Source organism: Crotalus tigris, unplaced genomic scaffold, assembly GCF_016545835.1.
Source record: "Crotalus tigris isolate CLP2741 ecotype Arizona unplaced genomic scaffold, ASM1654583v1 scf7180000017735.2152567, whole genome shotgun sequence".
NCBI classification, from domain to species: domain Eukaryota; kingdom Metazoa; phylum Chordata; class Lepidosauria; order Squamata; family Viperidae; genus Crotalus; species Crotalus tigris.
The window spans coordinates 1,636,825-1,649,358 of NW_024096601.1; the positions used below are offsets into that span (position 1 = coordinate 1,636,825).

Below are 12,534 nucleotides of genomic sequence, written 5' to 3' on the forward strand. Positions count from 1 at the left end.
CAATCCCAGAGCATGAATTTTAGCAACTTCCCATTTCTGAATCTGCAGAGAAGTCCAACATTCATCACCCCATGATTAAAACAGCAGGTCCAAGTTCCAATTAGTTCTCATCACATTTTAACTAAACATCAGCTAACTAGTGGGCAAAAGTGATTGTGGCTGAGGCATAACACCGTTTAAAAATAAACAAAAATGAAAGCAAGAAAACACAAAGTTTCAAAGTCAAATTTTTTAATCACTGAGCTTTTTTTTAAAAAAAAATGTTGGCTCACTATGGAGTGTTTACAAAGTAAAGGCTTTTTCTTCCCTCTACTTTCTCCAAGTGCTACTAAAATATTGAAATATTTCTGTAAATGAGGACTACTTTAGAAATTATGTAAAGCATCTTCTTTTGGAACCAAGTAAAAATACTTGTTTATAATGTTAAAACATTTCCAGATTTTTTTTTTTAAAAAAGTTTCATTTGTATTAATGATGCATTAAAAGATAGAATATATGTCTGGAACATTCATTCCTATAGCAAAATTACCTTGTGAATTTAAGTGGGTCTTTTGATAAGCAGTATCAGCCACACAAGAAAGCGGCTTCATTATGATTCCTAATTCTGTATCTTTAATACAGCAGAAGATCAGAGGTTTAGTTACCTAAATGAATCAATGACTTTTTGAGCAGAACTTTATTTCTGATGCTGAGAATTTTTTTTAATAAAAATGTTTTGCCTGATAAACATCTGTGCATAATAAATAATAATCAAATGTTTATAGAAAAAATGTACTGGTGAAATATTAATAAACATGGATTGCTCACTCAGTCAATAAGACCCCTTCAGATACCACATGTAGCTGCATCAGGCTCCCCTCAAAAAAGCTAATTAGGTTGAAAGTACCTGGATGAGAAGCCAAGGGGAAATCCCAGACCTATAGGCTAATCTGAAAATTAAAAAAAAAAAAATTGCAGAAAGCAACAAGGACAAAAAGTTTCCATACTGTTGCCAAAAACCTACATTGTTATCAGTATGTAATCAGCAGAAATCAAGTTCAAATTGAGACTGTCTTTCTTTTACCACAGCAATTTCAAGAGAGAACTTGAATAGAGCATTATGATTACTGCATTTCCTTAAGAGAACTGATGATTTTTAAATGAATGCAGCTTTCTAATACATTAGTTTGTTGTATCTCTTCAATACTCACAAAATCTTCCTAATGTTCTATTATTTCATTACTTTTTTATGTACATTTTTGATGCCAGGACTCCAAAAATGTGTCTTATAAAAACACACAGTAAATGAAATAAAATTACTATTAGTATATGAGATCCAGAAGATATAGTTTTAAAGAAGTTGGCACCATTTTCCGGAAAAAAATTAATGAACGTGTAATGTATTCATTATAGTGAGTTTGACACTACAGTAATCATTAATGCTAACTCATTATTCACTTACTTTATTCAAATGGCTGAATTCATGCACATTTAAAATCAAAAAAATCACACCCTGCCTGAGTCCAATACACACTGAGCCACATACTAGCCAAACGTATTTTGCACAAATCTGCACAAATACCTAAAAAGAAAAATATGAGGTTTTATTCATATAATCCTGCATCGAATGCCCAATTCACCTTTGTGAAATCCCTTCCAAGTTTTTCAAAATACTGCATTCATCCTCCACTGGAGGATGGAGAAAAGGAAGAATGTCCACCTAATACAGCCCACACTGCTGTGCTATTATTTCTTTTTCCTCCCTCTTTGTCACTAGTTCATTTGCGTTATGATAAATCTGAACAGCCGAACTGTAAGGCTCCTTAAAAATGAAAAAGAGATTCAAGGAAAATAATTCACTCAGTGCAAGAAAAGTAGAGCACAGACACTGCAAGCATTAAAAAGCAGGACAAGGGGGGGGGGAGAGAAACTGGCTGCAAGTGAACTTAGAGGCTGCCAATCATTTTTGTTAATACTGCTAAAGATATAAATATGTTTAAATTCTACAGCACTGGAAAACCCAGTTTTAAAATACATTTTAAATAAATATTCCATGTGACACATGGAGGAAGCAAGAAGATTATGCTTCTTTTCCCATCCTGAAGATTAAGGCAAAGACTGATGGATTTAGAGACTGAATTCACAAAAGCCACGGCAAGCTCTGCATTAGCTACTGCCAAACCGGCACCCTCCAAGTATGCTTTCCTACAAGCTCTCACCGCTCTCAGCCAGCGGGACCCACAGCCATCAACAATCACAGTCACCGGAGTTTTATTCCACAGCAACAGTTGAGAACGGGTGTGCCGTCCAGGCAGTGTCATGTCATGTCTTTAGAAGCACCCTTGAAGAAAACAACCACAGCAAACTGAGTATTTTCATTAACGTTAATGCAGGCAGGCAACCACGTTTAGCAGCAATATCAGTTTGATTCGACTGCAGCATTCCTGCCATACTGAAGGCCTGAGCCCGACAGACACAAAATCCTAACCAAATGCTGCTGTTGTTGCCCCAAATTCGGTTCCCAAATCAAAATGGAAAAGGGGGGGGGGAAAGCTTCCTTTTGTGGTTTATCTAGTAAATACAGCAGCACAGATAAACAAATATTGCCATTAGAAAGTTTTTACACAGGAAGAGCCTGTTAAGGATGCAGAGCGGATCCCATTTCTTTTTTTTCTCATTGGATTTTTTTATATATATATAAATACCTCTAAACCTCCTTAGGAGAAGAAAGGATTGGGGGGGGGCTTATTTCTCCCCTCTAGCACAGCTTGGGATTTTTTTTTCCCATCGGGAAAATCACAATGCAGCTGCTGCAGCCCAGATTTCAACCTCGCACACCACGCAATGCAACAGCACAACCATCCTCTCTCTCTCTCTCTCCCCAACCCCCCCTTTTTTGCTTTTTTTGCGGGGGGGGGAAACCGGGGCTGAGAAGGAACACTCCAAAAATGGATAATCTCCTGTATAACATTCGCGGGGAGGGAGGGAGGGAGGGAGGGACGGGGGGGCAGGACAGTGGGGGCTCCCTGACCTTGCAAGGCAGGCAGAGGAAGGGATGCAGGGAAGGGGGTGGGCGAGGAGGGGGTCTCTTCCAGAAGCCTTTTGCGGCCGAGCCACGGGGAGGGGAGGGGGCTCCCCCAGGACAGGATCCAGCGCGCCGGCTCGCAATCCGGAGCCGCCTCGAATGAATGAAGCCTCCCCGCGCCCGGCCGGCCCTTGCAGGCGCCGGGAGCCGCCGGGTCCCCGCTTCCCCGGCCCGCGTGGGAGGGGGGGGGTCCGTGGGGCAGATCTGCCCCCCCCTCCCCTCCCCTCCCCCCCCCGCGCATCCCTCCCGTCCGGATCTCGGCGGCGGCCCCGCTGCCCCCGCCTCGCCTCCCTCCCTCCCTCCATCCCGGAGGAAGCGGAGAGGCGTCGCTGGGGCTGCCCCGGGGAGCCGCAGGTGCCGCGGGGCGGCGGAGGGGAGCGCCCGCCTGTTCGCTCGCCCGTCCGCTGAGGGGAAAGCGGGCAGCCTTCGGGGGTGGGGGGGGGAGGGCCGGGCAGCGGGCGAGGCTCACCTGCGGGTCCGCCCGCCGCGCTCGCTTCCCTTGACTCGGGCCAGCGAGGGCAGCACCGCCACCGCGACGGCCACCCGCCTCCTCCCCGCTTCGGTGGGGAGGAAACGCCGCCGCCGCCGCCGCCGCGCCTCGCCCCTCAGCCGCCTCAGCAGCCTCCGCCTCTCGCTGCCGCGCGCGCGCGCGCGGACGTGCACGCGCATGCACCGCCCGCCCGTCTCCCCCCCCCTCACCAAGCCGGGCCCCGCCCCCTCTCCTCCTCCTCCTCTTCTCCCTGCCCCGCCCCGCGCCTCGAGCTGACGTGACGCGCGTCCTCGCGCAGCAGCAGCGGCCGCAGCGAGAGGCGGGAGGTCTCCTCCGGCCGCGGCGCTCCAAGCCAAGCCCCGCCCACGCTTCCTTTTTTGGCGGGGGAAAAAAAAAGGCAGGAGCGCGCGCTCAGCGTCACGGCCGCGATTCCCGACGGTCCTTTACGCGAGTGGCGTAGCGCGGGATGGGAGGGGTGGAGGCCGAGAGAACGAAAGCGGCGTCTTTTTTTTTTTTTTTCCCCCTGCTTCCTTTTACGACGCTCGGCTCGGCGGTGCTTGGCGGCCGGCCCGGGCAACCCCCGGCTGAGGGAGGCGAGGCGCGCGAGGAGGCCCGGCGGCAGGTAAGGCGCCCCGTGAGGGAGATTCCTCCGAGCGGGATCCGGCTGGAACGAGCGGAAAGGCCGGCGGAGAGGAGCCCGAGCGTCGCTGCGGCCGGATCCGCCTCTCTGCTGGCGTCGCCCTCCTCCGCGCCGCCCTCCCGGGTGGGTGGAAGCCTGGCGCCTTTTCCCCGTCCCGCCAGTCATTCCTCTCGTCCCGAGGGATTCGCTCAGGAGATGCTCCGTGTTCTGTGCCGGGACAAAATCCTCTCGGAACAAAGAGGAAAGGCGGGACGAGCCAAACGGATCCTGGAGGCCCCCCTCCCGAAATGGGGGCGCAAGGAAAGGCTTGGCTGAAACGCCATAGTTGGGCAGGAGGGTTGGACTAGAGCAGGGCTTTTCCACCAGCGATACGGGTCCCACCTGGGGTCCATTGGCACCTGGCAGGGGGTACGCGAGCATCCTAGAAAAGGGGTAGCAGGGGAGGGGAATGAGCTGAACCGGTGGCAGCACCGCACAAGCCTGAGCGAGAGATGGCTGGAGCTGCAGGGCTCTCAGAGCTCAGCGGAAGCACCAGGATCAGCACCAGGCTCCAGCTGCAGCTCGGCGCTGATCCTGGAGCTTCTGCTGAGCCCTGAAGAAGCACCAATCAGCTGGAAAGCAGCACTGATCCTGGCGCTTCTGCTGAGCCCAGAAGAAGCGCCAATCAGCTGGAATGTTGCAGCATCTCCAGGGTCTTGTGATTTACATTCAGATGCCTGGCAACTGATTCATACTTATGACGGTCACAGTGTCCCAGGGTCATGTGAAGTGACCAAACCTGCTGCAACCACCCAGCAGACGGGGGGGGGGGGAATAAAAAGCAAACACCCTCCCCCACCCCTGCTGCCAATCCTCAACAGATATGTTCACAACAATGAAAACCTCAGAAAGGAGGAAGAGCGCCGCCGGGCGGGCAGGCAGGTGTCTTGCTCGGCTGTGGCTGGGGGGGGGCACTTTTTTCAGTGCCATTGTAACTTCAAACCGTCACTAAGTGAACTGTTGTAAGTCGAGGACTACCTGTACTTTATCACTTTTTTGGGGGGGTCATCAAGTTTTTGACCCCTTGCTAGGCGACTGGTGGCACGCGGATGTTGCCATATCCTAAAAGTGGTACAGTGGGTGAAAAGGTTGAAAAGCCCTGGACTAGAGGACCTCGAAGGCCCCTTCCAGCTCTGCTCGTTCTGCGGTGTCAGGCCACAGGAGTGGTTGCCTTTTGCTGCTGGGTGGTCCTCGATTTAACAACAGCTCATTTAGTGACCAAAGTTACAACAGCCCTGAAAAAAAGTGACCTGGGACCGTTTGTCACACTTACGACCCTTTGCAGCATTCCCGTTGGTCACGTGATCAAAAGTCAGCCGCTTGGCAACAGACTCATATTTATGACGGTCGCCGTGTCCCGGGGTCATGTGATCAACCCTTTTGCGACCTTCTGGCAAGCAAAGTCATGGGGAAGCCAGATTGCCTTAACAACTACATGGAAGGTTGTAAAATGGGGCAAAACCCACTTAACAAATGTCTCACTTAGCAATATACATTTTGGGCTCAGTCGTGGTCGTACGTTGAGGACTACCCATACACACACACACTCCCCTGTACTACACAGGGTATTCCATAGTGCAGGGGTAGGCAACCTGGGCTCTTTTATGACTCGTGGACTTCAACTCCCAGAATTCCTGAGCCAGCCATGCTGAGGGGAAAGGGAGAGGTTTCCAAGCTGAGCCAGGCTGGCTCAGGAATTCTGGGAGTTGAAGTCCACGAGTCATAAAAGAGCCAAGGTTGCTCACCCCTGCCATAGTGGCATTTCCCTCCTCCTTCTCCTCCTCAAAAGCTGTATTTATACTTCAGAGGCTTTGGCTCTGCAGATTTCATCTTTGGCCGAGGCAGGGATACTATTTATTTATTTATTTATTTGTTTGTTTATGAGACTTATATACCGCTTTAAGTGCAAGCACTCTCTAAGCGGTGTACACCAGTAAGCAATGTGTGTGTATATGTATATATATATATATATATATATATATATATATATATATATATATATATATTTACATTGCCCCCAACAATCTGGGTCCTATTTCTGATGCTTCAAGGCCTCTTCAGTGGAAACAAGCCCTTTATTTTGCAAAATAACAAATAATTGCATGACTGGGTTCACACATAGTGCAAGGCCTTAGATTTATAAAAACGTTTGCTTGGTTGAGTAAGTCAGTGTATAAATGCAGTCAAACGGGCAACTGGATTCGTGCACATTATTCTAAAACAAAAGTGAAACAAGCTGCATGTGATGTATGGTATTAGGAGACCCCAGACAATCGTAAGCTTCAGTTCATCTAATTCAAGTTGATTGTTTTGTTCACCTGTAGTAGCTAGAAAGCCTGCAGGGAAATCCCAACTCTAAGAGCTAATAGTCATCACAGCTTTTCTTATGCAACCTGGCTAGATGGTAGCACCTAGCTAGACTTGGCTAATCTTGGAAAAGCTAAACCAGATTCAACTCAGTTAATACTTGGATGAGACACCACTAGGAAATGTACGTTCAAAAGCAATTCAGAAAGCAGCAGTGGAAACGACTGCCGTATCTTTACCCAAAAAAGCTATATGGATGTGTCCATGAGATTGGAGATTGCAGAAAAGTTTTCTTCTTACTCTACAATTTTCAAGGCTATTTTTCTATTTTTTTTCTACCGCTGGAAAGTTACTTGACCTAAAAAAAGGTTCCTGTATGCCTATCCCTTCATAATTGCAGGTTCTATTTTTTTTCTTTGTATAGTATACTTAAAAGTGCTTTGTTGTAGCTTCCAAGAAAATGAGTTGGTATCTGAAAAAGATTTCCTTTAGATATAGAATTTATTTGGTGAGTCACTGTCAAGAGGTTTCAAGTAACAGCTAATGGATAAAATGAGCAATACTTGGCTATTGGGAAGAAAATAAATGCAGCCAGGAAATGAACAATTTCTTGCTGTGGGACAATGCTGAAAACCACCACGTTGTTCTTACTGAGAGATGAAGGCTAAGCAAAGAGAAGGATGCAGCACCCATTGTGTAGCTATTAATCTGTACAAGTCCAGATTGTTGACTCAGGTTAACCATAGATGCTCCTGTTCCATTTTATTATTCCTGTTATGGTGATCAGCATTATGTGTCTTAATCCATACGATATTTGCTTTGGAAGAGTGGGAAGCTCTGGATGCATTTTTTTTTTTAAAAAAAAACAACTCAAAAACCGGTTCATTATAGCAGGGGTTTCCAAACTTGCCACCTTTTAAGACCTGTGGACTTCAAATCCCAGAATTTCTCAACCAGCATGGTGGAAGTCCACAAGTTGCCAAGTTTGGAGATCCCTGCACTATAGAAGATCTACTATATCGATCCTTCATGCATGTCACTCTTAATTCTCCTTGTTTCAAAAGGCAGTTGTTTAGTTATTGCCTTTGAAGATCTTAAATGATTAAGGATACATACAGGTCATCAGTGAATTTCCTTTGTCTTTTAATTGCATGCAGGAAAGCTTCCCATTCCTTCCTAATGAGTAAATAAATCAGCACATGCAGCTTCTTTCCTGTTGTAATGAATGGGTGTTCTCCGGTTTTCTCTGAGTCATGCCCAGGGGACAGGGCTGTCAGTTGTCCACTTTCAAAAGGCTGAATCAGAGCCTAGTGATATACAGAAGTATTTACAGAAGCAGAACATCAAATAACTTCAAGGCTGCAGTCAGTTTTTTAATTCCTCAAGAAAGTTTTTGTGGCAGCGACTTCTAAATAAACAAGAATCCGATCAGGCTGAAAAATACACAATTTTGCCTCTGAATAAAAGGGAGACTGAAGGAAGAGTCCGTTTATTTTCCTAATAGCGTGAGCTAGGAAACTATTTTAAAATCCAGTTAACATCTAATCAACTGCCATGCTCCCACTTTGCAAATCAAATCTTAGTACGTTCTCTAGTTTTCACATTTAGTAGTTTTCATTCAACGGTTCAGATGCAGGAGCACTTCACCACATTTCGTGTGTAAATTTCTTTTTTCATCTCTTGTTTATTTTAGGCTTTGGGCTTTCTCCAGCAGGTGTAGCCCTGCTTGCACAGAATGGACCCTGTTGTCCTGAGTTACATGGACAGTTTGCTGAGACAATCGGACATTTCTTTATTAGACCCTCCCTGCTGGCTTAACGACCACATCATTGGCTTTGCCTTTGAGTATTTCGCCAACGACCAGTTCCGAGACTTCTCCGACCAGGCCTGCTTCGTGGGCCCGGAGGTGGCTCAGTTCATCAAATGCACCACCAACCAGGAGGAACTGGCCCTGTTCCTTGAGCCCCTGGACCTGTTGCACAAGAAAATTGTGTTCCTGGCTATCAACGACAACTCCAGCCAAGCAGCTGGGGGCACCCACTGGAGCTTGCTAGTGTATTTCCAAGACAAGGACTGCTTTGCTCACTATGACTCCCACAGCAGGTGTAACTCTGCGCATGCCAAGCAGGTTGCAAGGAATCTGCAGTCCTTTCTTGGCAAGAGGGGCAAAGTTGCCTTTGTAGAAGAGAAGGCCCCAGCGCAGCAGAACAGCTATGACTGTGGGATGTATGTGATCTGCAACACTGAGGCCCTGTGCCGAGAGTTCCTCCTCCAAGAGCAGCAGGAACCGGTGCTTCAGCTCTTGACTCCTTCGTACATCACAGGCAAGAGAGAAGACTGGAAAAAAATCATTACTATGCTCTCCAAGAAGTGACCTGTGACTTTCCAGATATTGGTCCTTTTTTTAAAAAAAAAAAATCTTGTTCTCTGTGCCTAAGAGGAGGACTTGTGCACAAGATTCCCCCCCCCCCAGAAAGAATGTACTCATCTTTGCACTTCTGCACTGCACTATTCTGTGGTGCTAATCCCTGGGAAGTAGCTACGCCATCTTCCCTACAGTTTGGAACAGCTGCTGCTTAGCCTAACCTCTTTATCTTCCCAAATCCCCGCATCGCTCAAGTTCTTTGTATGCTTGTGTGTGCATGTGTGAGTGATCCAATTTTAGTGATGTCAGTGGCAGACACACGATATGCCTCTGTGTAATTATGGCAGCTTTCAGTGTCTCTTTTGTAAGCATCCCTGAATATCTGGGAATTGAGATCAGATGATTGTGCTGCTGCAAAATTACTGTTATCACTTGTATCCAAAGCTTGTCTTGGGACTACGAAGGAGAGATCCCATATTCCTGCTTTTCCGAAAAGGAAGTGGGGGAAAGCTACTTATTGTGTGAACTTATTGCCTCCAGTAACTATGTGCTTTACTGTAGTGGGAGGAAGCCAAATTGCTGTACAGTACCGTAGCCTTGAAAGCAAGAGAATCAGCTCCTCTTATTTCTAGCTCCATCTCAGCCTCCTGGTTGTTTAACACAGTAAGGATTTTTTAAGGTGCTGTACTGAATGAATGGTATGATGAAACTGTTAGAGAAAAAGGAATTTTCCCTTCAATATATCTATATAGATCTTTACAGAAACTGGAATTTCTGCACATCACTTTGAGCACTTTGACCTGGAGAGTGCCTTAATAGTGCACTGAATCGATTTCCCTAAATTGTATTCAGCTGGAGCGAAGTCAGGTTTAATTCCGTTACCTAACATGGCACCCTAGGATCTCTGATTATATACTTGTAAAGGCAGGAGGACTCGAGTGTTTTGTGCAATGAAGAGCTGGAGTTGACTCACATTCCTTGAGAATTGCAAATGCAGACAACTGGCTGGTGTGCTGGTGGCTTTGCTGCAGAGATTCAACAACACGTTGGGAGAGAATTTGTAATAGCCAACCAAGCAGGGAATTAGTGCTTACTTATTTCTCAAGTCTTCTTCCTTTTTAATTGCCGAACAATATCTGGGATTTGGAGTGAAGGTAGAGTCATGACGGAGATTCTTCCCTGGTTGTGTGATGAAGATTTGCTTTCTTCCTTCTGCTGAATATTTGGCTGGGCTGAAAAATAGTAACCTATCTTGTTTGGTAACATACCAAGCCAGGTGGTATAGCCGTAAAGCCTATATTATGTCCATCCCCCCTCCCCCATTAAATCCTGTTTTATTGATTCATGATAGATGCTGCCTCAGCAAAAAAAAAAATCCTTTTAAAATGCTGCACAAGGAGCATCTTCAACAGGATTTAAGTAACAAGTTCAATTGTTTTACTGGATGTTGAAATTGTTGGGCAGAAGCATTTTGTAATTTCTCTTATTTGCATAATTGCATTATGTTTGGGGAAATCTCCAGTCAAAAATTAAGAAGTAAACTTGAAAATCTGAAAAGTGATGCTCAGTGGCAGTCTGTTTTTGTTTCCATACAATTGCTGAATTGTGCAATCCATATCCAGCTAGAAGAGAGGGAAACAAGCCACTTGATTCTAGAGATATTTTCTGGAAGATGACTAAGCTTCTGCAGACCCTGATGGATTGTTAGAGCGCAGTTATAGCTCATTCAAATCAAGGATGCCTTCAGAGAATTTTGATGCAGCTCCTTAATTCAATCATGGAAATCTAGGAGAGCATCAGAAGCACCTTGGAGGTCTCCTTCATTCTCTCTTCCCCCAAATGACACGAAAATGGGAAGACTTTAATAGCAAACTCCTGTTAAAACCTAGGGCAGTGGTGGCGAACCTATGGCACGGGTGCCAGAGGCGGCATTCAGAGCCCTGTCTGTGGGCACGCGCACCGTCGCCCCAGTCCTAGGCCTTCAGCTGGGTTTTATAAAACCTTTTCGCTGTAGACCTCCTCCGTGTATATAAAAAAAGGTTCAATCAGTCAATTTCAACTTCTCGCAGGAAAAAAAAAGATCTTGCAAAGTTGGAATTGATTGATTGAACTTTTTAGTCCCAGCCAATCTGCTGTTATCACCGCAGCCACGCCTACCCAAAGGGCCACACCCACCCGGCACCCAACGATGCATAAGTGGGTTTTGGGTTGCAGTTTGGGCACTCGGTCTCTAAAAGGTTCGCCATCACTGATGCCTTCCATTTGGGTATTTTTAGCAACAACTTTCACCTTAAAGTCAACCCATCATAATTACTAGAGCAGGGGTTCTCAACCTGTGGGTCGGGACCCCATTTGGGGTCGAACGACCATTTCACGGGGATCGCCAAACAACGCGGTCCGCCATTTTTTTCCCCTTTTCCTTAGCTGTGCTACTCCCTTTTATTCTATTGGCTTTTGAAAGCCAATAGAATAGACTCTCTTGAATAGAGTCTAATTCTATTGGCTTTCCAAAGCCAATAGGAATTGTCCAGGCTGTCTTTGCCCTGCTGAGCCCGCTAAAAGTCCCATTCTGCAAACGGCGCTGCATCAGTTGAGTAGTCCTCGACTTACGACCGGTGGAGTAGTCCTTGACTTACGACCGGTTGGGGGTCGCGGCATTAAAAAGGTTGAGAACCACTGTACTAGATTGACCATTTCTTTATGCTGCAGCAGCATGAAATTTCAACTGTTACACCATGATGGTAGGGGGAAAAAAAGGTCTTGGCATTCCTACATCTGTAAACAGAGAATTCAGAATAAAAGAGCATGGTATTAAGGGAAGTTTCGAGAAGTAACTGAGGCCCTACACAGGTTCTTTTATTTCAATTTCTGCCCCAACTATTGAGCACCTTCACATCCACCGAGGACAGGAAGAGCAGAGACACACAAGGAATGATCAACGGAGCGCCATTTGGATCATTGTTGCATCACTGGAAGTGTTTTTGCCTCTCTAGGCTGCATTGAGGGAAATGTACTCCTCTAAATGTCTGTGGAGATTGTCAGTCTTCCAGGTCCTGGTGCTTTTTCCAAGAGGCATTGGGGACTTTTTCTGTTTTTCCTTGAAGACGTTTTGCTTCTCATCCAAGAATCTTCTTCAGTTCAGATAAACTGGAGAAGCTTTTTGGACGAGAAGCGAAATGTCTTCAGGGAAAAACAGTGGAAGTCCAGTTGCCTTTTGAAAAAGCACCTTTGGGAGTCCTCTTAAGTGAGTGCCCTTTTGCACCAGTTGCCTAAAAAGGCGTCTCCGACATTTCTGGGCCTATTGATCTAGAACAGTGTTTCTCAACCTTGACAATTTTAAGGCATGTGGACTTCAACTCCCAGAATTCCACAGCCAGCATTGCTGGCTGTGGAATTCTGGTAGTTGAAGTCCACATGCCTTAAAATTGTCAAGGTTGAGAAACACTGATCTAGAAGTCCTTTAGTTCTAAGCAGGCACCATAGGAGCTCCTAGCTAGCAGATTGACCCGGGTGCAGTTGTGATCTCACGTGCTTGAAAGGCTTAGCGCAGGAGTCCAAATGCAGCAACTTTCTTTAGGTACAGAGAAAAGCAAACAGCTTCAGGTGCCAAGGGCGTCACCAGGTAGAGA

The 12,534-nt window shown here is 46.3% G+C and overlaps 2 protein-coding genes across 12 annotated transcripts in view; one reads left to right on the plus strand and one right to left on the minus strand.

Moving 5' to 3' along the window:
• MYO9A (myosin IXA) overlaps nucleotides 1-3,724 on the minus strand; it is a 100,241-nt gene extending 96,517 nt beyond the window's left edge. For 9 of the 10 annotated variants that reach the window (XR_005556264.1, XM_039339567.1, XM_039339566.1 and 6 more), the window contains exon 1: nucleotides 3,534-3,724. The gene's annotated coding sequence lies outside the window, so the exon portion shown is untranslated. Of the gene's footprint in view, nucleotides 1-2,198; nucleotides 2,321-3,533 lie in introns of all 10 variants that reach the window. The other variant, XM_039339561.1, reaches the window with a different exon arrangement.
• A 188-nt stretch (nucleotides 3,725-3,912) lies between these two features.
• Nucleotides 3,913-10,466, plus strand: SENP8 (SUMO peptidase family member, NEDD8 specific). 2 transcript variants are annotated; one of them, XM_039339571.1, is made up of 2 exons: nucleotides 3,913-4,176; nucleotides 8,234-10,466. In XM_039339571.1, the coding sequence occupies exon 2, from the start codon at nucleotides 8,276-8,278 to the stop codon at nucleotides 8,912-8,914; it is 639 nt and encodes a 212-aa protein (XP_039195505.1). In that variant the 5' UTR covers nucleotides 3,913-4,176; nucleotides 8,234-8,275; the 3' UTR covers nucleotides 8,915-10,466. The 2 variants fall into 2 exon arrangements, with proteins under 2 accessions (XP_039195505.1, XP_039195507.1); XM_039339573.1 differs by lacking the exon at nucleotides 3,913-4,176 and adding an exon at nucleotides 4,183-4,317.
• The last annotated feature ends 2,068 nt before the right edge of the window (nucleotides 10,467-12,534 follow it).